The 27,124-nt window shown below is 38.5% G+C and overlaps 1 protein-coding gene across 1 annotated transcript; it reads left to right on the plus strand.

The window, feature by feature from the left end:
• Positions 1 to 211: 211 nt before the first annotated feature.
• LOC135474870 (sodium/myo-inositol cotransporter-like) lies at positions 212 to 27,124 on the plus strand. Its single transcript, XM_064754508.1, has 13 exons — positions 212 to 277; positions 792 to 896; positions 1,438 to 1,497; positions 5,069 to 5,174; positions 5,966 to 6,046; positions 11,384 to 11,589; positions 12,123 to 12,258; positions 19,072 to 19,179; positions 22,513 to 22,663; positions 23,206 to 23,374; positions 23,978 to 24,196; positions 24,463 to 24,718; positions 25,237 to 27,124. Exons 1-13 carry the CDS (start codon positions 263 to 265, stop codon positions 25,464 to 25,466), a joined length of 1,842 nt encoding a protein of 613 aa, XP_064610578.1. The 5' UTR covers positions 212 to 262; the 3' UTR covers positions 25,467 to 27,124.

The raw sequence follows: 27,124 nt of genomic DNA on the forward strand, positions 1-27,124 counted from the left end.
CTTGTATGTCTTGATGAAAACCACAGGCTATTGGTTAACGAGGTTGAATGATGTAATCTAGCTCTTATACTGGTTCCGTAACGTCTTCAATTCATATAGGAGTGCCTTGAATTCAGAATAAACTCCAAATTAACTAGATTTATAATAAATAATAAATAAACTTTTAGGGAGGTTCCTGCAATAACTGGTTGTCTCGTTTTTCCAGGCGTCTTGGAAGTCTAACCGCGGAACTGTCAGTGGGTATTTCCTGGCGGGCAGGACGATGATCTGGCTGCCGGTATGTACGCTGTTCTCAAAAAACCAAAACCCTATTCGTTTGCATGAATATAAATAATTGTGCATGTTGTAGGTATGTCCTTTCTACATTCAAGAAACGCACGAATTACCCTGGGATAAGTCTTGACAATATAGCAATAGTTACTCTTTATAAAAAGTAAAAGCTCGTATAGTTGTCTTGCATACATTTGACATGCACCACGATATATTTTGCATTACGATTTATTTATTTGATTGGTGTTTTGGTGGAATTTTTCACTTATACGATAACTGCATCGCGTTATATCCAGCTGTTACTGTTATCATGTAAATCTATGTAGCTATAGAGTTACACCATTTGAGTTTATTTGGTGGGGGGGGGAGGGGGAGGCAGGAAGCAATGTATGAATTGTTTTTTCCGTGAAGATCAGCATTGTTGAATATAAAGTATTCTCTGGATTGTTTTACTATAAGTGATCTAGGATTTTCTTTCTTCTCTGTATTCATCCAATAAGAGCTGTTTTATTTCGGTACAGGTGGGAGCCTCCCTTTTCGTCAGCAACATCGGAAGTGAGCATTTCATTGGCCTAGCTGGATCAGGCGCCGCTCGAGGGATAAGTGTAGGCGCATGGGAGTTTAATGTAAGTGGCTATGTGATCAAGTTTTTCTGACCGCGTGTAACAAGTGCAGGCATATGAGACTTTAATGTAAGTTGATAACGTGATCGAATTTTTCTGACCGCGTGTAACAAGTGTAGGCGTATGGGAGTTTAATGTAAGTTGATCACATGATCAAATATTTCTGCCCCATACTAATAAGTGTAGGCACATGGGAGTTTAAGATGGTCATCTGATCAACCCACTGAAAAAAATAAATAATAAAGTCAGTAAATAGGCAGGCCTACTTTATATCTGATCAAGAAAGACAACGTGTGTTTAAGTACATATATGCGGTTTGGCTGTTGCTTGATTTAAAGTCATTTCTTGACAATGACCAAACTTTCGAAATTAAATAGCCTTATATGAAGCTAATGAAGTAATATACAGCGTATAAGTAAAACAGGTAAGTAAATGGAGAACCACTGATGCATCTGTGTCCCATTACGCCACTGATTTATTTGAGAAATGAATATTTCATGTCATAAAGTCTACAGATGTGTTTTGTAAATGTGTTTTTCCCCAGGCTTTGTTGTTGCTACAGTTATTGGCATGGATATTTGTTCCGGTCTACATCGCATGTGGGGTAAGTGTGGATTTCTGAAAGCGTTAAACCCTCCTCCCCAGTTCTCAGGAAGTGAATCGAGATTGTCCTTTCTCCCAATCGTTAAACTTAGTCTGAATTTACATATTTCTCTATCTTGGTTACCTTGTTATAATTTGTGTAGTATAAGTAGCTGTACGTAAGCTTAATCGAACAGACGGCAAAACTTAACTTAAAATACATGTATATATATGACTATTAACAATGACACATTGCCTTTAATAATACTGCAATGTTATGAAAAGTTTCTTGCATGAGACACACCAAATATTAAGGTGTTCCACATCATCATTACTATGGCGACTCATATAGGGGCTTACTGGACGAGTAAATTAACAATGATTACCTGAGAAAGGTGGACTTTCCTATATGGCTTCCTTGTTGAATACGCTTTACTTACCTGTCTTTTATATAGTGTTTCAGCTGTATAACATATACCAATTTGAGAAAATGCATTATCGATGGTAATTCTTTAAATCAATGTGGATACCAGGAATTCGAAAATCTAAACAAAAATGCGCTTGAGGTTTGTTTGATTTAGAAACTGCGCACCAAACAGCCAGTGTAGCCAGCGACATGACCGTAATGGAGGACCACTGTTCCCCCTTCCCTACTGCTTCTGGGACCTTGATAGAAGTAAATGCCCGTTTTTGCAGTTTATGTTCGCTGAAGATCACTTTGTCTTCCAAATGTAAAGGACAGATATGCATACAGCATTGATGACGAATGGTGGACTGCGCTAAAAAGTCAATTTTGAACGAAATCAAAGTATATATATAGGTCGGTGGTTTACGCCGGGCACTTTGATTTCGTTCAAAATTGACTTTTTAGCGCAGTCCACCATTCGTCATCAATGCTGTATGCATATCTGTCCTTTACATTTGAGAAAGCTTAACAACAGACAAACAAATAAATAAAGCGAGGCCCAGCACCTATAAAGAGCCTTCTACCAGTAAGCTACACACATTCGCAACAACACCTGGTAGAAGTTAGACATGTATAATACAGAATTGATAGTGCTATAGGGCACTGATTTGATAAGGCAAACATACATTAGGTGATATGTGATGGTAATATGATACATATCTCTACTCGGGTATTTTACACTTAGTTAAAATAGATCAGATTTTTGATATAAAAGATCAGACTGGTAAAGACGCCATTTAGAAGTGGAGTAAATAATTTATGAATACAGAACCGATTCTGGTGCTGAAAACTGGCTGTTTGTCGAGTGGTCTAGACGGCTGACATGTATTGCCGGCTATTTGGTACCTGACTGAGGTCGTTGGTTCAAAACCCGCAGTGGTCTCAAGCCAACTTTCAGCACTAGAATCTGTGTTATGTTCAGAAAGTGTAATCCCTAATAACGATAATGTAGATATAAGATGTTAGCGTAGAATTAATCTACCTATCCAGGTTTTGTGGTGTAGAGAAAAGTGCAGGCTGTGCCTGGCGGAATGGCATGGCACTACGAAAATGTTTGGGATACGTTTTCATTGAGATGAATATGACACATTTACCACCAAAAGAGCGTGGAAACTCAATGCGCCTGAGGTTGTCAGTCTCTCGGATAAAGGGGGGTAACTCTTTAACCGATTTCCTTGCAAGCTTCGTGAGAGCCTTCGTGTCAACCTGCGTTCCAGACAGTACAGTGGGGACATGAACATCTCCACATTGCACACTTGGGAGACAAGTGGCGCTCTGCTGTATTTCATCAGTACGTGCACTTATACAAATACGTCACAAGGTCACACAGGGCTATGGAATTTTAACATCAGTTCGACATAATACATCGCAGTTTGACGGGCCTCTCACCAACGCGGTCGCTAAAAGTCTAGCTCATGCCGGCTTCCTCTCAAGTGGCACGTGGGAAGGTCTGCTGCAAGCTTCGGATGGTGGTGCCCGGTTTCCTTCTACCATAATGCTGATCGCCGTTGCATAAGTGAAATATTCCTAAGTACGGCGTGAAACGCATAAAACATACTAGTTATACGGCAATTTCGACATTGGCTGTACATGGCGATGGTGGCCGCTATTTTATCACCAAAGCCCCTGTTATGTATTATTTCAGGCCTCCATGTCTTTCTATGCTCGTATTATAGTGTTTCTATTTCGGTGTAATGTGGATAGTTGACTATTTCAGTTTGACAGCATTACAAATATGGCTGCATATGACCGCATCCGGAGGGTTCGATACAAGTAGGCCTAAGGGTCATAGAACTGGGATGACAGTAAAAGCTACGGAAACCTCAAACCACACAACCAACCAGATAGTCGACTAACCAACCAACCAAGCAACCAACAATCCGAGTAAAAAGTGGTAATCCAACCAACAAAACAACCAACCCACCAAACAAATAACTCACCAAGCAATACATGAAGCCATGAAGCAACCAACCAGCCACAAGAAACCACACATATTTTCATTACCCGTCCTAAACTGTTTCATCAGTAGATGTTAGTATTCTGTAATATAAGTTTAAGCCGCACCTGAACCAGCAATGTCGACACGCCTGAAATCGATTTTAGCCTAATCTACCCACTTACACCTTCTTACACTTCCAGACTTATACGATGCCCGAATATCTAGCAAAGAGATTTGGAGGTAACAGGCTTCGAGTTTATTTCTCTATTCTGTCAATGGTACTCTACATTTTCACAAAGTGTTCGGTAAGTAAACGCCTAAAATCCCCACAGTTTGTGGGTTGCTTGTATTAACATCCAGATTTGTTCATTTAAATCTTTCGTATAGTTCACTCGTCAGTGACACTTGAATTTCTTTCTCTTAATATAAACCCCAGTCTGGATTTTGGTTTAATCATCTATAAAGTCACTCACACCTTTCAGTTTGTTGCTCCTAAAACACCTATTCATGCGTCTGTTGGGTATACCTGTCTGAAAACAAGTGTCGTCTTAGTTTACTCGAGTGATAGTATAGTATACATTTGATTACTTCATCTAATACTGAGGCACACAGTGTTTCACTAGGTTCAAGCACGCAAGCGTTCTAGTTTAGGTGATTACATTAGTTTCATCAAAGTACATATGACTAGAGGGGAGTATATCACGCTTTCACTGTGTGATTCCCAATCTACTTAATCCAGAGTCACACTGGTGTATACAATCACAAAAACAGCCAGTCCGACGTTTCTATTTATAGACAAGCTCGTCGCGGTGCATTCTGGTAAAATGGCGGTGACTAACAACATATACATCTTCTAAAGCTGAGTTCTAGTTGCTCTGAAGCAATCTATACATCCAAGTCACTTGGTTGCCTCTTCAAAGCGTTTCATTTCCTCATACTGACTTTTGCAAAAAGTACGAACATCAAGCGTGTCCATTGCATCTTTATGTATATATTCTCAATCAAATATTGTGTTTTAATTGTTGCATTTTTCAGACCCTAAATTAGGATTTTCCAATTTTTTCCTTTTGCAAATAAGAAATTTGAAATTTATAAATAAATCATGCAACACGTTTGGGTCATACTTGGTAGAAGATTAAGCAGACTTCGTCCTTGACATCTTATGTGCTGATTGATTTTGACCTTCAGGTGAATCTGTACACTGGAGCTCTGTTCATACAACAGTCCTTGAAGTGGGACCTCTACTTGTGTATTCTCCTGCTCATCCTGGTCACTGCTATACTGACAATTACTGGTAAGTATGTCGGCATATGCGAGTGTTTAAAAACGCGACTCAGCTCAACTCCACTGGTCGTACGGAGTTGGTCCTCGTCGCTGATAGCCGAGTAACTTGAACATTCGCCGGCATATATGTAATGACTGAAGTACAACTCCAGTTGAGTCGCGTCGTTATTTCGCAAAGGACGCTCAGCAAAAGTCGGAGTCGAGTTGAGTCGAGTCGCGTCGTTATTTCGCATAGGGCCATACGTGGGAAGGTCTATCAGCAACCTGCGGATGGTCGTGGGTTTCCCCCGAGCTCTGCCAGGTTTCCTCCCACCACAATGCTGACCGCCGTCGTATAAGTAAAACATCAATGAAATAAATAAATAAATAAATAAATATTTCGCATAGGACGCTCCACAACTATCGGAGTCGGGTTGAGTTGAGTCGCGTCGTTATTTCGCATACACGCGCGCTTAGGACGCCACACAACAGTCGAGTTGAATTGAGTCGCGCTTTAAGCCCTCGTGTTTGTGAGTTTTGCTTCAAAAATTGTGGGATCTTTTCACTCTTTATTAGAATGTTGAAGTTTTAACTGTCTACTGTTCTTAACAAGTTTTATAATTGTACGTGTAAAATGACATTCGAATACCCATGATTCATTCATGAATATGATCTGTAGTACATGCCCTTAGTATGAGCGAGGCACAAACAAGCTAATATCTACTGACAGACGGGAAGAAGAATCTTCATATTAAATAATTGATTACCTACTAAATGCCACTGTCGTTTTGGGTACTCATGTAGGTTTTGGTTACTTCCTAGGTGGGCTGACTGCTGTCATTTATACTGACACCCTGCAGGCTTTCCTAATGGTGGGTGGCGCGCTTGTGCTCATGGGTTTCTGTAAGTATGGCAACTGATTGTCTCGGAGAATTTCACATCTCACAGGGTGGACGTCCAGAGGACAGATCGATTGTGGAACCTTTAGTTAAAATCAACATCTGAAGACCTAAAATGATGTTGAAGTGCTGCTTCACTGAGACGACTTTCCGAAGTCAAGTAAGCTGCTCCGTCCGAGTCATACTGATACGGGTCGACCAGTCGTTGCACTATCCCCTTTAACGCAGAACGCCAAGCGAGGAAGTTACAACTACCTCTTTTTAAGGTCTTGGGTGTGACCCGACACAGAATTGACTCTGGATCTACCGCCCCTGGTTTTCCTTCAAGAACTTGTTTACAATGTAGAGCATGAAAAACTTTTGTATAAGACAGTCTGAATAAACGGATCTTGTTACATTGAAACGTTTGTTAATCTTCATAAGAAATCTGTTACAGAATGAATGCTCATTAATTCAAATGATCATGAAATGGGCCAACTGAGGCAATGCTAGTCAATCATTTTGTACATTCAAATGATCGAGGACTAAACCAAAGGGGAAGATGCTACTGAGAAAGTTTGTTTATTGAAATGATCGAGAAATGAACCATCGACGAACATGCTACTCAAACAGTTTGTTTATTGAAATGGTCGAGAAATGAACCATCGATGAACATGGTAGTCAGACAGTTTGTTTATTGAAATAATCGGGTAATGAACCATCGATGAACGTGCTACTCAGACAGTTTGTTTATTCAAATGATCGAGAAATGGGCCAACTGAGGCAATGCTAGTCAATCATTTTGTACATTCAAATGATCGAGGACTATACCAAAGGGGAAGATGCTACTGAGAAAGTTTGTTTATTGAAATGATCGAGAAATGAACCATGGATGAACATACTACTCAGACAGTTTGTTTATTGAAATGGCCGAGAAATGAACCATCGATGAACATGGTAGTCAGACAGTTTGTTTATTGAAATAATCGGGAAATAAACCATCGATGAACATTCTATTCAGTTACTATGGTCATTCAAAGAGTCCATCAAATGAACCATCGATGAACGTGCTACTCAGACAGTTTGTTTATTAAAATAATCGGGAAATGAACCATCGATGAACATGCTATTCAGACAGTTTGTTTATTGAAATGATCGGAAAATGAACCATCGATGAACATGCTAATCAGTTACCCTGGTCATTCAAAGAGTTCATCAAATGAACCATCAATGAACATGCTACTCAGACAGTTTGTTTATTGAAATGATCGGGAAATGAACCATCGATGAACATGCTACTAAGACAGTTTGTTTATTGAAATGATCGGGAAATGAATCATCGATGAACATGCTGCTCAGACAGTTTGTTTATTGAAATGATGAGGAAATGAACCATAGATGAACATGCTACTCAGACAGTTTGTTTATTGAAATGATCGGAAAATAAACCATCGATGAACATGCTAATCAGTTACCCTGGTCATTCAAAGAGTCATCAAATGAACCATCGATGAACATGCTACACAGACAGTTTTTTTAAATGATCGGGAAATGAACCATCGATGAACATGCTATTCAGTTACTCTGGTCATTCAAAGAGTCATGAAATGGGCCAACTATGAGCATGCTAGTCAGTCATTGTCTATATTTAAAAGGTCGAGAAACAGACCACTGATGAACATGTTATAAACTCAGTCTGATCATTTAAGCAAAACTCAGTATACGGCCCTGGGATAGTAGTTTACTAAGGTGTGGAACTGCATACTGTATTTGACGAATGGTTCTTACCGATGAGTCTGTAATCCTTATCCTAGTGTATATGTCTCCCTTGGTGAGTGTTTAGGAATATACCATATGACGGAGATGGCGTATGTTTCAGAAAAGGTGAGTTTTGGGAAGCGTTTACGTTTCAAGTTTCGGGAGCAACATAATGACGTCTACCACCTTTATAAATATTATACCACATCTTGAGCATTAGACAAAGAGCTTTACTCTACGTACGTTATTTATTGACACCTGGGTTTTGTGGCGTAGACGCCATATAAAGCACACGTGTAAAAATAAATCCTAGCGTGAATTTAGAATTAAGCACCTGCTGTTTCCCAGATTGCCCCTTTCCCAAGCCTTTTATTTTCGGATGTCCATGCACAGAACTCATTTCAACCATACACACGCGTGACACAGTTTCTGCCATAAAGACTGATTGGAGTTTTTTTTTACATCAAGATATTATGCTTCCATTAGATATACAGATGAAAGCTTCTGTGCAGTTTTCTGCGTCAAATCCCACGACAGCTTACTACATATGCTTATCTTAAAGAAGCAGGTTTCATGCTCGACCTGCTAGCGAGTCCGCTCACTCAACTTACAAGTCTAAAGAAATATCTAAGGCACAAAATGACCTAATTAAAATACATAATGGTGGACTTGGGAAAGTAGAAGACAACGTCCTGTTGTGAACCATCCTTCTATCATCCGTCTGCTTGTATAGATAGTGACCTGCATAAATATAGATTACATATATATTTAGCACGTTTGGTCTTGAGAAAGATTGCCTAGCGACAGTAGAAAAAATGTGGACACTTTTTGTATCCTTGCTTTGAACTGGGTGGTATTTTTGAACGATAACGTAATAATTAAGGCATTGTGGATGAGAATAGTGAGATGGAAACGTCATTGCAGTTGCTGTAGATGACCTGTTTTATTTCGTTTTATTTTCGATGTAATGTAATGATGTAGGTTTACTTGTGATGCCACCTTCTTGTCAAATAAACCTTTTGAATAGGGTTGATTTTTGCTATTGCCGAAAATTAATAATAGATGTCATTTATTGCCAGCTAACTTAAAAAACCTAGCATTAGATTTTAATGAATTTATCGCTGAATTTGGAACATATAGTTTCGAAACCTAGCACTGGATAATTTGCTTCAGTAATAAAAAATATTTATTGTCGCAATAAATTATCGGTTTGTATTGACGTGGAATTTAAAACATTATCTTACACGTTGTTTTGCACATTATTGTATTTACAGTTTAAAGCAACCATTTACTGCTGGCGTGAACTTCTCAAAAAGGAAATACGTGTTTTTATTTCTGATTTTGTTGTCCCTGAAAAAGCAAATTTAAATGTGTGTGTCATTAATTTATTTTAATATATCGTGTTTAAGGTTGTGCTAAAGCATCTATCATTTATATATGGCTCTATACTACAATCCACGCATATACTTTTCTACTTTGCTGTTAACAATATATTCTTAGTATAAATGTAATGACTTATTTAGTGACTGGCCTGTTTTATACCCGGCATTCATGCAGGTCGATACTAAGGCCTCTCGTCTGCAAATGTTTAGAGAAGGTGCGGCATTATTACTGCGTTATTGAGTTGAAATCTGCAGGATATGTCACGTTTTGTAATCAAACATGTCAAATATAGATGTCACATTCATATTAATATGGACTACATTGAACAATTGCTGTTTGTTATTATTTACGATTAAACCATTGTTCGGAGATAAGCTGAGAACCGTGGGTGTTTAGGCACAATGCCACTACCTACAATCAATTTTAAAAGCAACAAATTAAGACTGGCCCTGTACGTTCACTCCACTTTATGACACCGATAATTTAAACCTAAGATGCCAGAGTGGCGGCTAAAGTTCTACCTTGCCCACGGCTTGACGTCCTCCAGGATGTGGAAAGACCTTCGCAACGGTCACAGTTATTGTTCTAGTTGTCTTTTGTGGGCGGTGGTGAAATGCCAGACATGGCTGCCTAAGTTGTAACTAGCCGCTAGGTGTCTCTTTTGAGAACTGTCATACTTCCGCCAGCGGATAGGAACCTTGTTCCGTACGATCGCTTATGACAGTCATTGCTTGGAATTTTCTAAAAGTACAGCTTAATGGACTGCAAGAAGCCAAGGGCGAAATCCAAGAGTGGTTTGCTATTAATGCTCTACATAATCCAAATCTGGATTCGAGATGACCAGAAACATTAGATTTCAAACCGGACTGGTCGTCAAGTATTCACACTGCCATTAGTAATCCACCTGGGCTCTGAATACGATGCATGGTGCCATCTTCAACGTACTATCGTTTTTCACCAATATGTGATCACCGCAGCGTACAGGTTGTTAACAGTCGATCCTTACTAATTAAACTCTGCCATGCTAGAACTCACCTTAGCGTATTTCCATTACGTGGAATATTTTTTTTAAAACGCATTCTACAAATCATGAATCCCTTATACTGTGGACATCCCTTATACTGTGGACATCCCTTATACTGTGGACATCCCTTATACTGTGCGTGTAGTGCAGTTAAGTGCTGGTGTTATTTCAGTTAAATATTTCAAACATTGAACGGAAACATTAAATAATGCATAAAGAATCGACCATCAAGCAACAAAAATGAAGGAATGAATAATGGATTGGACGAAGTACTCTAATAAATAATACGTCCTTGTACGATTGTCAACTTTTGTCACAGGCCTTATTTATTTGATACTCAATAATAATTCACCCATACTACGGTTGCCAATATTAAATAAATAAGTAAATAAGTAAACAAATAAATAAATAAATAAATTAATAATATCATTGAGCACAAATGACGTAAAATACTTAATGCAATTAGTCAATTACCACAAATGCCTTGATGCCGACTTCCTCGCCGGCCGTAAGTGGGAAAATTCTGCAGAACCCTGCGGATGGTCGTGGGTTTCTCCCGGGCTCTGCCCGGTTTCCTCCCACCATAATGCTGGCCGCCGTGGTATAAGTGAAATATCATTGAATGCGGCGTAAAAACATCAATAAATAATTAAATAAATAAATAAATAAATAAATAAATAAAATGCCTTCATAGGTCCGCTGTCAAATCTCCCCTTTCTCTGGCATTTCTCCCATTAACTGAACACAATATGGCAAAGTTATCATCGTAAACTGTTGGGTGAGTCAGTCAACCGACAGCTTTACCTTGTAGCGGTCAACTCTGCCCCTTTTCCTCTCACCACAATGCTGGGCGCCATTGCGTAAGAGAACTATTCTTGAGGACGGCGTGAAACACCAATCAGATAAATAAATAAATGTAGCAGCCACGAAGCGCTGTGGTTTCTCTGGAATTAATCGGGCAACATTGGTGGTTCGAAAATCAGTTTCTCATCGACAGTGACACAATGAACCATTTAATTGGATAATCTGATGTAGCACGATGGGTTCAATGCTGCAACTGAATCGTCTTGTGACGTAATACATGTAGGTTTCGTCTGTCAATCACTCAACCATCCTAGTGTCAATGGTTTCATGCCAAGTGGAGTCAAAACCGTTATCCAAAGAGAAATAATATAAAACGAATGCTCTCTGTTACAGGTTTTGCTGAGGTCGGAGGTCTACAGGGTCTGTATGAGAAATACCCCGTGGCTGAGACGAACATTATAATTCCTAACACTACATGTCACCAGACCGACCCACAGGCCTTTAAGATGCTCCGGGATGTTGATGATGACTACATGCCTTGGCTTGGGTTTCTCTTAGGGCAAACCCCGGGGTCAATCTGGTACTGGTGTACTGACCAGGTGGGTGACGAGAGGTACAGGCTAGCATGCGAACTCTTGTATTCAGTACCTATCTATTTTTTATTTGGTTTAGTCGTATCTTTATTTATTTTATTTGATTGCTGTTTAACGCTGTACTTAAGAATATTTCATTTCTGGGCAGAAGGTCAGGTGTGGGTGCAGGAAGGGAAAAAAACAACAACATAGTACTTCGTGAAATACAGTGTACCATAAACCAGCCAGACAGGGATTTGAACCCGATACCTCATGCAGCGGTCTTCATCATATATATGTTTATGTTATACCCTTTCAAAAGGTTTTCCTTTCTCTCAAATATAAGATGATTTCGTCAATGAGGTGTGGAAATTTAAATGATAAAATAATAAAAATTGAAGAGTACTTATACCTAAAGTCGCACAAAGGTACCATGACTGGTCTGTTTGTCATGTTTAGGAGATTCAGTTTAACTGTAGGCTTACATGCCTTCCGCTCTACCATAGTATATGATACCACCCTTTATTAAATCTCTGACAGCTTCGATTTTCCATTGGTAGGTGATAGTACAACGTGCTCTAGCAGCTAAAAGCCTGTCACACGCCCAGGGAGCTGCCCTTCTGGCCGGGGCCATTAAGGTACTGCCCCTCTTCATGATGGTAATGCCGGGAATGGTCAGCCGAATCCTCTACCCAAGTAAGTTACCCATTGATACATCGATGAACCAATAGATCAGTCCGTCAATCGATCAGTGAAGCAATCGATCAGTCGAACATTCAACAACATATTAACCAAGCAAAAATACAGTCTTGCTGGAATTTACACCATAACAAAGACAATATATGTTCTGACCCATACTTCGTACGCTCTAAACGTTCTAGGAAAGGATCTGGTACGGTAGGCGGGGAATCGGTCCCAGAGCGAGAAATTTTGCACCGCAAGAGGTGAAAATGACTATAGCTGTGAGTGACAGCTACTGATACACTCGTAAGGCTTCTTCTTTCTTCAGTTTTGTTTTGCTCTTCTTTTCCTGTTATATGGCAAGCATGTGACTTGTGAAGTTCCAAACATGCACTGAAGCGATGGTCATGAAATAGAAAAAATGTAGCCGGCTCCAGTCACACTGCAATATCTTTTCTTTTCCATCAGACACTGTAGAACTGTCACAATCACTGCGCCAAGAATTTAACTTTCTGAAAAAGGTCCTGAGCACACAGTTATGCACCATTCAATTAAATACATATATAACAAATGTATCTTTCAGCCTTACACTTCCGCTACGTATAACATGTTAATGTTAGCGATAGTTAGAGGACCACATTTGCTCTCAACCAAGATTCACGTCTGATGTCGCCATAGTAGCCCAATGTTACGTAATACCATAGCTTATCCATTCTAATTCATAATAACACTTATTTAATGCAAGACGACCTTATTAACTACTCACACAAAAGTATGTTTCCACAAAAAAAGAAAGAAAGAAAAAAAACAGATCCTCAAAGATTCAACTATTCTTGGCGGTGCAAGAAGTTCAACAGGAACTTCGCTAGTCCACTGTACTGTGGAAGATGCCCGAAAAAGTATGGCAGATTTTAAACTTGCCAAAACATGACAAAACTAATCACATTATAAAGTTGACAAACGTTAGCCAAATGGAAACTTTGAGAGCACGTAGAAATACACATATGAAAGTTTCAGTAAAGATATTCTCTGGTTAACGTTGATTTTGATACCGTAAATTAAAAACACAATGCCTCTTTTGAACGAAAAATTGGCGTTTTGGATCGAAAGTGCATTTTTGGCGGGTTGTTGCTAAGTAACCATTTCTTGTAAGGCCAAATAACTTTCATGGGTGCTTCGAACAAGATTTATACTTCTTATTTGGAAATTTACAGAATTGTACTGGGATTTTGAAATTTACCCTTTCTTATCGTACCTCTCTGGGGTCGATTCTCCGCCTATCATACGTAACTAGTAATAGGTAAAACTGGTGTCAAACGTGAGGCCCGTGTCATGCTGTGCCTAGTATATATATCCTTTGATCGTTAGCAATTTAGTTCAGCCAAAATCAGAAGTGATCAATTCTGATATTAAATGACATTTAAGGCATGGATACAAGGCACTGTGCAAAGTTCATTGGGCTAGGGGTGCTTCTAATATACACAAGAATATAGTGCTTTTATGTTTAGCTGTTATGACTTCAAAAGACTTTATCGATACACGAAATGAACACAATTTTTGGTCGAATGACTGCCTGCTCGAGCGAATGATTCAGATAGTATGTGATACGACTGGACGAGGTCGCCGCCAAATGGAGGATACGCCTTTGGAATGAACTTCACTCTGTCACGTGATCCAAAGGGGAGCTACATATATATATATTATATATATATATATATATATATATATATATATATATATATATATATATATATATATAGATGTAACAGTGACTGATCTATAATAATAACTTACTTTAGCCAGTTGTCGACATCCTTTGATAGTTAGCAATTTAGTTCAGAAAAAATCAAAAGCGATCAATTCTGATATTAAATGACATTTCTCGACCTTTTTTTTTTTTACCATGGACACAAGGTACTGTGCAAAGTGCATTGGGCTAGGGGTGCTTCTAATATACACAAGAATATAGTGCTTTTATGTTTAGCTGTTATGACTTCAAAAGACCTTTATCGATACACGAAACGAACACAATTGTTGGTCGAATGACTGCCTGCTCGAGCGAATGATTCAGACAGTATGTGATACGACTGGACGAGTCGCCGCCAATGGAGGATACGCCTTTGGAATGAACTTCACTCTGTCACGTGATCCAAAGGGGAGCTACATATATATATATATATATATATATATATATATATATATATATATATATATATATAATATATATATATAGATGTAACAGTGACTGATCTATAATAATAACTTACTTTAGCCAGTGTCGACATCCTTTGATAGTTAGCAATTTAGTTCAGAAAAAATCAAAAGCGATCAATTCTGATATTAAATGACATTTCTCGACCTTTTTTTTTTTTTACCATGGACACAAGGTACTGTGCAAAGTGCATTGGGCTAGGGGTGCTTCTAATATACACAAGAATATAGTGCTTTTATGTTTAGCTGTTATGACTTCAAAAGACTTTATCGATACACGAAACGAACACAATTGTTGGTCGAATGACTGCCTGCTCGAGCGAATGATTCAGACAGTATGTGATACGACTGGACGAGTCGCCGCCAAATGGAGGATACGCCTTTGGAATGAACTTCACTCTGTCACGTGATCCAAAGGGGAGCTACATATATATATATATATATATATATATATATATATATATATATATATATATATATATATATATATATATATATATATAGATGTAACAGTGACTGATCTATAATAATAACTTACTTTAGCCAGTGTCGACATCCTTTGATAGTTAGCAATTTAGTTCAGAAAAAATCAAAAGCGATCAATTCTGATATTAAATGACATTTCTCGACCTTTTTTTTTTTTTACCATGGACACAAGGTACTGTGCAAAGTGCATTGGGCTAGGGGTGCTTCTAATATACACAAGAATATAGTGCTTTTATGTTTAGCTGTTATGACTTCAAAAGACTTTATCGATACACGAAACGAACACAATTGTTGGTCGAATGACTGCCTGCTCGAGCGAATGATTCAGACAGTATGTGATACGACTGGACGAGTCGCCGCCAAATCGAGGATACGACTTTGGAATGAACTTCACTCTGTCACGTGATCCAAACGGGAGCTACATGATTCATTGTGAAGTAGTGTGTCATTTAATCACGCTAGATTAGATTGGAGCAGGAAACTAATGGTAGCTTAAAAAGAGCGTGGGATTCAAGTTAAAATGCTATATATACATATACCAACATTGCTGTCGTCAACAGAATCAGTTTGTTGGCATGATCCACAATTGCTCTGATAAGCATCAGAATGTAATATTATATATTGTAACACGATGTGAAGTGTGAACTGAACCTGTATATATCATAAATGTATGTTAACTGAAACAGAAACATTTATCCCACTCATCAGAAATCTGTTCCTGTGGCAGGACCTAAATTAACACGTAGAAAATATTGGCGTTAATGATTCTATCTGCTTACAATCTTTAACTAAATCTGTTAAAGTTTGCGCATGATTCTCCGCATGGTGAATTGTGTATTTAAGAAAATAAGTTGTTTCTTGCGTTGCTGCTCAATGAATTTACTTCATCGTGGTGTTTTCTTTTTCACTCAGCCATACTAGGGATAGTTAATAGTTGGATTGTTTACAAGCTCGTGGTAATACATACATGTACGTTCTTGTAAACGCAGAAAAACCTAGAAACAAAACACAGCGTTATCCTTTGCTAGTATTACTCTGATTATCAGACTATCTTTATCAGCAAAGCTGTTCTATCTAATGGACAAATGATCAGTGCTCGTACATGTTGTTAACGAAGGAAACCTTACAATCCCCTGTCTTAGGTCCATCTTTCTTTAAAGCCCACATAGCTAAGCTTCTTAAGGAAGACATATCTACACATGCAAAACAGATTATATCGATCGTTTGGCTGTTGCTTTTGTCGTGCTGCAGGTTTGTATCGTGCCTCTTTGCTCGATCAAGATTGTCCATGTTGCGGTTCACGACTGCTAGATGAATATCAGATATGGTAGACAGAAAGTAGACAGAAAGAATTAGAGCGAAATACATCTTTTTCCAATAGCGTTGTTTCGACGAGTTGTTGATTGGCTTACAGTGCCAAACTGAAGAAAGGTTTTAAAGGCTGTACAGAAGAATGCATTACTCATGTTACTGTGGATTGTTTTTAAGGCTGTACAGAAGAATGTATTACGCATGTTACTGTGGATTGTTTTTAAGGCTGTACAGAAGAATGTATTACGCATGTTACTGTGGATTGTTTTTAAGGATGTACAGAAGAATGTATTACGCATGTTACTGTGGATTGTTTTTAAGGCTGTACAGAAGAATGTATTACGCATGTTACTGTGGATTGTTTTTAAGGCTGTACAGAAGAATGTATTACGCATGTTACTGTGGATTGTTTTTAAGGCTGTACAGAAGAATGTATTACGCATGTTACTGTGGATTGTTTTTAAGGCTGTACAGAAGAATGTATTACGCATGTTACTGTGGATTGTTTTAAAGGCTGTACAGAAGAATGTATTTCGAATACTACTCTTGATTGTTTTAAAGGCTGTACAGAAGAATGTATTCCGCATGCTACTGATGATTGCTTTTAAAGACGTACAGAAGAATGTATTACGAATCCTACTGTTGATTGTTTTAAAGGCTGTACAGAAGAATGTATTGCGCATGCTACTGATGATTGTTTTTAAAGCCGTACAGAAGAATGTATTACGAATGCTACTGTGTCAGCTACTTCATATAAGATGACATGAACAGCCATACGAGCGCAGGTGATCGCTTATTATCATTAAGATACCGATATCAGTCTCGAGGAGTCCGTAGCTGATGCTGGGAATTAGACCTCGTGTATCAGAGCGAGTGCACCACAAGAATCTTACCCACACATAGCGATTATGTGAAGCTGTGGTTATACTCAAAACACATATAGATGTATGGTTCACAAAGAAGTTCCCAGCCTGTAAAATCATGATATAGTCAAAACACATATAGATGTATGGTTCACAAAGAAGTTCCCAGCCTGTAAAATCATGATATAGTCAAAACACATATAGATGTATGGTTCACAAAGAAGTTCCCAGCCTGTAAAATCATGATATAAATCTATGGATTTTCACTTTGGCTTAATTGCCCCTTTAATTAGACCTCGTGTATCAGAGCGAGTGCACCACAAGAATCTTACCCACACATAGCGATTATGTGAAACTGTGGTTATACTCAAAACACATATAGATGTATGGTTCACAAAGAAGTTCCCAGCCTGTAAAATCATGATATAAATCTATGAATTTTCACTTTGGCTAAATTGCCCCTTTTCTCCTGATACTTAAAGAATGTATGAATGATTATGGCTTAACGCCACATCGGCAATATTTCAGCCATATTGTGGCGAGAACAAGGTTTCAGCAAGGCGGTTTAAATTTTCGATATGGTGGTGAGAACATCAAAAAGGAAACAAAAATGTTCGGACATGTTTAAAATCAGATAAGAAAATTAAAACAGTTAAAACTCGAAAACCAGCATATTTTAAAAATAGTGTATCTAGAAAACTACATTATATAACTGCGATGCTGTCAAACAAATCATATATAGAGTTGATTGTGTAGAATCTTTGCCGAACATTGGCAAAGTCTACACAGTCAACCAGAATATGTTTGATGCCGTATTGAACACCAAATCCAACACATTCTGAGGCAGAGCCCCCATCAAGAATAAAATTGTGAGTTAGACGAGAATGCTCAATACGACACCTCGTTAAAACTAGTTGATCTCTGCGAGATACACTGTGAGTATACAAATTGAAGTGATACTTGAAGAGCAACAAAAGTGTCACAAACCTCTGTGTCTTAAAAGCAGGGTGATATGATAAGGACCCAGGGAATCTGAGTCGATTTCCTAAGTTGTAAAAAAATGTACAACAGTGTATTAAATCCGCGACTGGAACGGGGACAAAACTTTTCTGCCCACTTTTGCCTGGTGTGACGTCATGAACGAACAGACGATGTCATCCATCGTGTAGTTACAAATGATCTTGTACTTTCAAACTTTCAAAAGGACGCCATTGCCTGATTCATTGTCATGTGGGGAATATTATAACATCACACAAGCAAAATTTGTACGAAAAATAACGAGGATTTTGTTTTTTGAGGACTCTTCAGTTACATACTTAACGATTGTTATTCGTCGTAAATCCTTTGAACCATGGTGTTGGCCCTGTTCCATGGGATGGAATTCCTTCATATCATTTTGCTATTTATACCCAGTTACTCTTGGGACAGGAGTGCCACTCAAGCTATCCACGTCTTCTGCTCATATCTGATTATACCCGCGGGCGGTGAATTGCTCATTGTACTGCGATTTCCAAAAATCGTTGAGTACGGCGTTATACAGCGATAAAAAATACTTTATAACTCTTTGTTTTCGTACTGTATAAGTATATAGCAAATATTGGTTCCATACTACATGTATGCGGGATGAGAGGCAGTCATTTAACTATTCAAAATGTATCTACCTTTTTATGCTGAAAATGATGCATCTACATGTACCAATCTCACTTGCAAATTACATATCTTCCTTGATGCTCTGAACACTCAAATCCAAATAGAGCCTCTTGTGATTAGATCTGCCTTTGTAAGATGACCAGTTGTCCTTTGGTGGGTTCCGTTGGTTATGAATATTTACATATCGGAATTCAACCAATGAATCAAACATTCAACCAAGAGATCAATAAATCACTGTGTCCAATCCAATTTAATTTAAGTGAATTAACTGATCAGCTAATGAACTAAGCAATCTTCTTTTTTGCAGATGAAGTAGGCTGTGTGGACCCTGAGGAGTGCTGGAAATACTGCCAGAGTCGAGCCGGCTGTACGAACATCGCCTACCCGAAGTTAGTGCTCGGCCTCATGCCTGTGGGTAAGTTCTTCCTTAACATCGGGTTCTCTCATTTCTCAAACATTATCTTCAAACTCTTCTCTTTCATTATCACTGTCTGAGGTCAGTTATTGCTATATTACACTGCTACATAATATTATTACGTGATACTGCCGTATAGCGCGGCTATATCACCTTGTCACATCACACTATTATACAACAATGTTACATCACACTTCCACATCACATTGCTGCATCACATTATTATACCACAATGCTACATCACACTTCTACATCATATTGCTACATCACATTGGCACATCACACTATTATACATCACATTGCTACATCACACTATTATACAACACTGTTACATCACATTACTACATCACACTGTTATACAACAATGCTACATCACACTTCTACATCATATTGCTAGATCACATTGCTAGATCACATTGCTACATCACATTGCTACATTACATTTCTACATCACACTTCTACATCACATTTCTACATCACATTGCTAGCACATGATCAGCCATTTATTTGTGATCAGTACAGTGAAGTGGCCAGATGACGTCAGAGCAATGGCGTTTCGTGTGTCAGGCTGGTTTGTTCAAGGTGAGTAGGGCGGACATTCCAATCACGTGATTGCCTTCAAACACGTGATAAGTGTTGACTGGCCAGTTAATTATACCTTTATAGGAGACAAACAAAAACAATGTCTTCCAATTTTATATTCCTGAAACGTTGTACAACTGCAGTTGAAGACAACTTTTGATATGGCCTACTATTTGTCACATGACAATGGTGGTCTCACATTTTCCATTTAAGATTTACCCATTTAAGTCATTCCGACTATTTTTACACGTTTCTTCTACCGGTTTCTAGGCTTCCCCTAAATCACCTGTGTCTAATGCATACCTGGTTAAAACAAAGATACTGTAAAAATCTTCGCATGTGATTAGAATACATTTATTAGCTCACTTCCGTTGAAGTAATTTGAAAATAGTAAATAAAATAATCATATTTTGTGTCCGGTTTTGTGTGTTTGAAACTCAAATGGCGTCCACATTTGATGACAGGATAACATTGACTCATTGGCGTAGGCCATAGGTGTTTAAACAATCTGTTATAGTTAGTCTGCATCAGTATGCATAGAGCCTATGCGGATATTGGCATCGAGTTAGTAATAGGCTTTACTGCTACTTAGGGTTTAGGGATTTGTGATTCGCTGTTTCTCTACACCGCCTATTGTAAGGAAGTGTTTGTCATGGGAGACAGAGGCCTACTGAAGAAGGTGGGTAGAGCCGAGGTAATCCCGTACCGTGAGGGATAAGGTATTTTAATAAGCTCGTATTCTTATCTCTAAACCGGTTCTTTTAGGGTATTGTTTGTCACATGTGGGTTATTTTTCACCTAGAAATTCCCAAACCATAATTTCTATCGGACCATACATTCCATGTGTAAAGCGCTCAGCCTGCATCAGCGTCCATCGGAATCTGCAAATTGATTTTGGATTTAACTTCGAGGAAGAATTAGAAAATAATCAACATAATTCAAACAATGGTTGCGTAGATATTAATTCAGTATAAACATTTACAACAGCTATGAAGTATTTGTCTCTTGTCATGTTTGGTTTGATCCGAAGAGAGGTATATAATTCAAGTATAATATGGCGGATCAGTTAACCTCGCGTTAACATCAGCAGCCATGTATGAATCAACATTCATTTTATGGTCATAAATAACATAAAGAAACGTTTGCAATGTTTTCCTTAAGTTAACCTAACTAAGTTTTGACAAATGTGTGTGTGGTGCTTCAGAGGGCTACCTCATTGGTGTAGGGTAAAAATACATCAGCTAACATGGGTATATTTACTTATTTCTTGATTTGATTGGTGTTTCACGCTGTACTCAAGAATATTTCACATGTAGGATGGAGGCCAGCATTATGATGGGAGGAAACTGGACAGAGCCCGTGGCAAACCCTCGACCATTTGCAAGTTGCTGACAGACCTTCTGACGTAGCCAGCATGAGGTGGAATTGAACTCATGGCGCCTTCACTGGTGAGAGTCTCCTGTGTCATTGCTCTGCGCTGTTACGCTAACCACGGTTGCCACGGAAGCCCCAACATGGGTACAAGTAACAGTTCTGTGCCCATATCCACACCTGCTATTTCAATGTTATTAGTCTTCCAGTTGCCCCCTCCTCTATCCAAATGTTTTACGTTAACCACATCTCAGACAGCACATTAGAATTACTTCTTTACGGATTATTTTAAGATTGATATACTGTGTTGCATTTCGTCTAGATGCAGTGAAGCCATTAGTTTGCTTTGGGCGTTATATTGGGTGTCAAAATTTTCTGAAGCATGTAATAACGGTGTCCATTTGTCAAAAGGTCATATTGTCCAAGTGTAGTCTTCTCAACTATAGCAATGATACTACATTACATGGACATTTTTCCATTTTTGCCATCTTTCGTCTTGGGTTTATTGTCAAAAACTATTGGTTTATGATGTGTATAATATTTACAATACTGTGTCCATACTTCATCATCCGATTGATTCTCTGGAGTTTAGCTTACATGATTACTCTGGCAATTTGATTAGAGTCTGCCTGTAGTGAAGAAATATGTGCATACTCAAAGGTGTGTTACCTAACCTTGCAATTTATGAAAACTGAGTTGTTTTATCATGCAGGGTCTTTCCGACCTCGCACTGGTTTCTCTAGTAATTGGCACGGACTCTGTGTAATATGTCAAAATTTTCATTCGCATGGGGAATTAAGATCGCGGTTTGCAATGCATGAAAACAAACTACATAATGAAAGAGTTATTGCAGCTAAATGTATTTGACGTTTTGCAAAGAAATGGTCAGCAGGCGAACGTATCCGTGCGCATCAATATTAGATGAGACACATGTACTTTGTTTGATGCATCTTGTCTAAAATAAAAAGCTGTTCAATCAAACCCTTATGAATGACAAATATAGGTTTTGATTAAGAAAGGAAATTTCTAATATCATTTCAGTTTATTCGGACCGAAAACGAATCTCTGTCTGGTTTGGGATCCAATTATCTTCTCTTCATGTGATATAACACACCTATTCGTTTGTAATATGTTCACTCGTTTGTCGCCGTAAACAACCTGTGGATTGTTCAAATAATGCGAATTGCTTTTCAACGAAACGCCGATAGACGGTGCCTAAATTTAAATACCAGAATCGTTTTAATAGCCTAAATCGGTCAACGGCTGTTTTTTTTATAGTCTCCGATGTTTTGTCGCACTAAAATGTCCTTGCAGGTGACAATGTATTTTGTCACACAATGCAGTTGGTGGTATTTGTCACATAATGTTGCCCATCTTCAGGATTACGAGGCTTGATGATGGCTGTGATTATAGCAGCGCTGATGAGTGATCTGGACTCCATCTTCAACAGCGCCAGTACATTGTTCACCATCGACGTTTGGAAACGACTGCGCAAGTATGCGTCTGTCAGAGAGCAAATGATCGTGGGCAGGTAAGACGTGTACAGAAAGTTAGGATTACTGATGGACTGACTGACGGACAAAAATATCGAAACTGCTGTATTTGTAATTGGCTGTTGACTATATTGAAATTTGTAAAAAAAAAAAGATTATTTAATTCAGGAACTGTTAAAATGTAAATTGTGCCACAATGACTTAGCTAACTCAAAGTTTCTCACCAGGAAATCGACTGTAAAATGTTTCAGACATGGAAGAATCAGCACTGAGATATTTGTTGTGGGTTGTGCATCTGGAAAACATCTGCTCTATAACACTGAGAAGCCTTGGTTGTCCATCTTTGTATGTCCTGTTGAACAGCTTTTTTCCATAGGAATTTAGTGCTACGGCTGGTGCCAAACGAAAAGGTTGTCCCATCATTGTTCATCTGATGTTTTCATTAAAAAGACGAATTATGTATGAGGGTATATATTTGCCCTTGATCCGTCTCCCTCCATACCCCAATTTACAATCTACAAACAAGTAGATCGTGAGCAGTGACGTGAGCAGCATTTTCAGTCACATATTTTTGTTTCAGAATATTCATCGTCGTCATGACCGGGCTCGCGGTTGCCTGGGTGCCTGTTGTCAAGGAAACACAAGGGGGACAACTGTTTGTCTACATACAGGAAATCACAAACTACTTGGCACCGCCATTTGCAATGATTTTCCTTCTGGCCATTTTGGTGCCACGTATCAACGAAAAGGTGAGATGTATTTGGCTTCTGGTGAAATTCGCTGCTCTGCCTCCTTTAGTTGAACCATCTCCCAAAGATCTTGTCGCCGTCTTATAAATAACATACTACTGATTACGAGTAAAATATCATGAAAACAAACAGAAATGCACCATATCAATTATGGGTGTATTTGCAGTATAGTTTTATCAATCGTTACCTAGATGTTTGAACATTATGGAACTCATTCAACATATAAATATATAACAAGTACAATACACAACAATACAACAAATCAAAAGTCTATGTAACTTGAAAAGTATTATCTTTACTTAATGATAAATATTGACATTACTTTTACAATGGCATATTTTCCTGTCTAAACTAACATTTAGATGTTCATTGAATACCCTTGTGTTTAAATAGAAAAAAAACGTGCGATCTCTTATAATCGAGGTGTTTCGTAGTGTTAAACGTTTTTACCGTAGTTCCATTTCATTCGTTTTTCCTTTGCTTCTTTGATAGAACCGGGCAAACATTAACTTTGGTACTGTTAGAAATGAGTACATTAGTTATTTCATGTTATTTTCAAATGATATCATTATGATCATTTGTACTAGATTGATTTTATTACAGGGGGCGTTTTGGGGATTGATGATTGCCTTGGTAACCGGAGTCACAAGACTCAGCCTCATCTTTATTTACCCAGCGCCATCAGGATGTGGAGTGGAGGACAATCGGCCCTCCATTTTAAAAGATTTCCACTACATGTACTTTGCGATGTTGCTGTTTGGCATAACGGGGATCTCTGCATTTTTGATTAGCCTGGCTACTGACAAACCGGATGAAGAATTGGTATGTATAAACTTTGATTCTGGTTTTGAGTACGGTGATGTCATAAACCACTGTTTGTCTCATTAAAAGCTTTTTGCTTTAATTTGCTTAACGTATAGTGCAAGTTTTGAAGAAGGTTAGAATCTGTGTTCAAAGTTCAGAAGTATTTTTAAATGATAATTCAAATCAGTTTTATCGCTTTATAAAGCCCTTCGAATAAATGATCATTTGTCCTTTAAACTCCGAATGTTGTTCTTATAGATATAGCGGTACGTATACATTTTCAGCTCATTCGCACCACATATTGGAGTAGATTCGACAAACGACATTTGGAGACTGTCGACACTCACGACATGCAATTTGACGATTTAACAACGACAGATGGTGTCGACAACCCGACACTTGACATCGACACAAATGAAAAAAACGACACAGTGTGGAAAGTGAAGGATGAGCATGGAAACGAGCTGAAGGTGTTCAAAGATCCACACATCTATTATGACAAGTCCCCAGATGTGCAACAACAACAGCAGCAGGAAAAAGGTAGGGTGGCAATGGTTTTGCATTGCTGATGTTATGAAATGTGATGTCTAATCACTTATAAATAAATTAACTCATTAATTTTTTAATTAATAAATTTTAACTGTAGAGACGATGCGCTCAAGCACACTTCCTGTGGGTGACTTGACGAGAGCAACATTTTAACTCTTACTTCATCCATCTGTAACTGAACCCAAGCTGTGAACCTAGGTTTGAGCTCTAACAACCTGTGTACAAAATAACACCTGCATGTAGTCATATCTCATAATTCACTAAATGTGTGAGGTACTTAGCCGTTACCCTTCTATCATGCGTTTTATTATCTTTTCCAGTATATCGGGCATACTCCATATTTTTATATTTTATATCATACTTTTTGCACTCATTACATTTTAATGAGAGCGTACAACCTTGATTTTACTTACTTTTCTCCTCGTGTCAGTTAGCTGCGTGAGTAAAACGCAAATATGGTCAGATAAAAGAAATCATGAATGTCAGTATCTTTTTGATTTGGTTTTCAGCTGATGAGGATGTTAGTTTTTGCAGTCGGGTATACGGCTTCCTGTGTGGAGTCAAGGAAGGGAAGGTGGATCCCGAGGCCGAGAGGCAGATGCGGGAACACCTGAGGCGTGTGGCGGAACTAAAACAGGACCCCCGGGCAAAAATAGGACTCACTGTAGGCCTGGTATTCATACTAGGCTTTGGAATCTCCATGTACATCTTTTGGTCTGTATGGAGGTACGAGCCATAACCCAAACCACAAAACAATGAACGGACTGCTGAAGCCCCGGCATCACGGAATCCTTCGTATAAACAGAGCTCCAGAGCGGTTGTAAACTAACGGAATATTTCATGACATGCAGAGGTCAGCTTGACATTCTCGTACCGTACCAACATTAATATAATCAGAAATCTTCTCTCCCTGTATTTACATCAGATTTAGGATCCAGACATAAGACTTTAGGGAAGAATAAATATTGCCATATGTGAGGATCTTGGATACCTCAGTAGCCGTTAGCGGATTTAGAAGTGCCAAGTTCTCTGAAACGGGCTCAGGTCTTAGAGATGTAATACAGAAGTTAGGTCTCATAGGGCAACATTTACAAAACATTCTTCATCTGACGCAGTGTCCATGACAAGATGACGTCAAACGATGGTAAATGCGCTTGACCGCCATGATAAATGTGCCTCACCGCCATGGTAAATGTGCTTGATCGCTATGGAAAATGTGCTTGACCTCCATGGTAAATGCTCTTGACCGCCATGATAAATGTGTCTGACCGCCATGGTAAAGATCCATGACGACAGCGGTGTAAATGGGCACGATATCCATTTTCACAAAGCAACTCTTGATAACGACGTAAAACACCAATCAATTTACAAATCACTCAAACGAAAACCAGATTACTCAAGACATGTATATAGAGGGGAAGTCTGTGAAGGGGGAAACCAGCTGGTGTAGTTGTTTTAGTGAACTAGGCAATCTCACTAAAATCAGATCTGGTAATCACTACCAATACTGACCTGTTGATGACTAGATATGAGGTGAGATCCACTATCAGCCAATCCGCTGCTCTCGTTTTGGCTGAAGAGGTCATAGTGTCAAAATCAGAATCGTTGTTAAAGTTAACTTCACAAAACACGGAATAAATGGAGAATTCTAGTGACCCAACAGCGGACGCTCTATAACTAGTGAGGTGTGTGACAACACAACATTTGAAGTAATTCTAAAGCAGAGACGTTTAATATATTGCAACTAACGTCACTGTATTTTTTCTTACCTTATTCTGCTTCGGCCATGGTGCTAGGGGGCGTGTAATTTACTACTATTTAAGCATTTACATGAATAGTTGGAGTAAATTGACCAGATGGCAAATTTTATTGGTTATGTATGACCATTTGTCAACTATCACTCTATAGCTGTTTGGGTTTTACTGTCTAAGCTGTGCGAATTTTAGTATATTTTCTATAAGTGTAGTTAGCCACGAGTCAGTAAAGGGGTCGAGCGACTACCGAATTTGATCTGAAATTGTAGGCTAGTGTAGGAGTAAATGGGGTAGATATAACAGGAAACTCCACTCCACTTTTCTTTGTCTCTAACAAAAAGTCTTATGTCAAAAGACACCAGTCTAAGGCCAGTGGTTTTATCAGAGTTTTTAACCGTTTCTTTTACCTATTAACATGACCACCCTCGAATAAATAAAAAGTCTCTGAGTGAATTTCAGTGAAATAAATGAAGTAGTAGATGAGGGTGCAAGTATGGTGCACTGGAGAATTTGGGTAAAAAAGTTTAAGTGTTAACTCTTAACACCTAATATGTAAAATCCTATGGGATTTGGAAAAACGAAATATTGCTGTTGACTCTGCGCTATTAACCAATCAATTTTCACGTACAGCTACCTCTAGCAT

Source organism: Liolophura sinensis, chromosome 9, assembly GCF_032854445.1.
Source record: "Liolophura sinensis isolate JHLJ2023 chromosome 9, CUHK_Ljap_v2, whole genome shotgun sequence".
Lineage (NCBI taxonomy): Eukaryota > Metazoa > Mollusca > Polyplacophora > Chitonida > Chitonidae > Liolophura > Liolophura sinensis.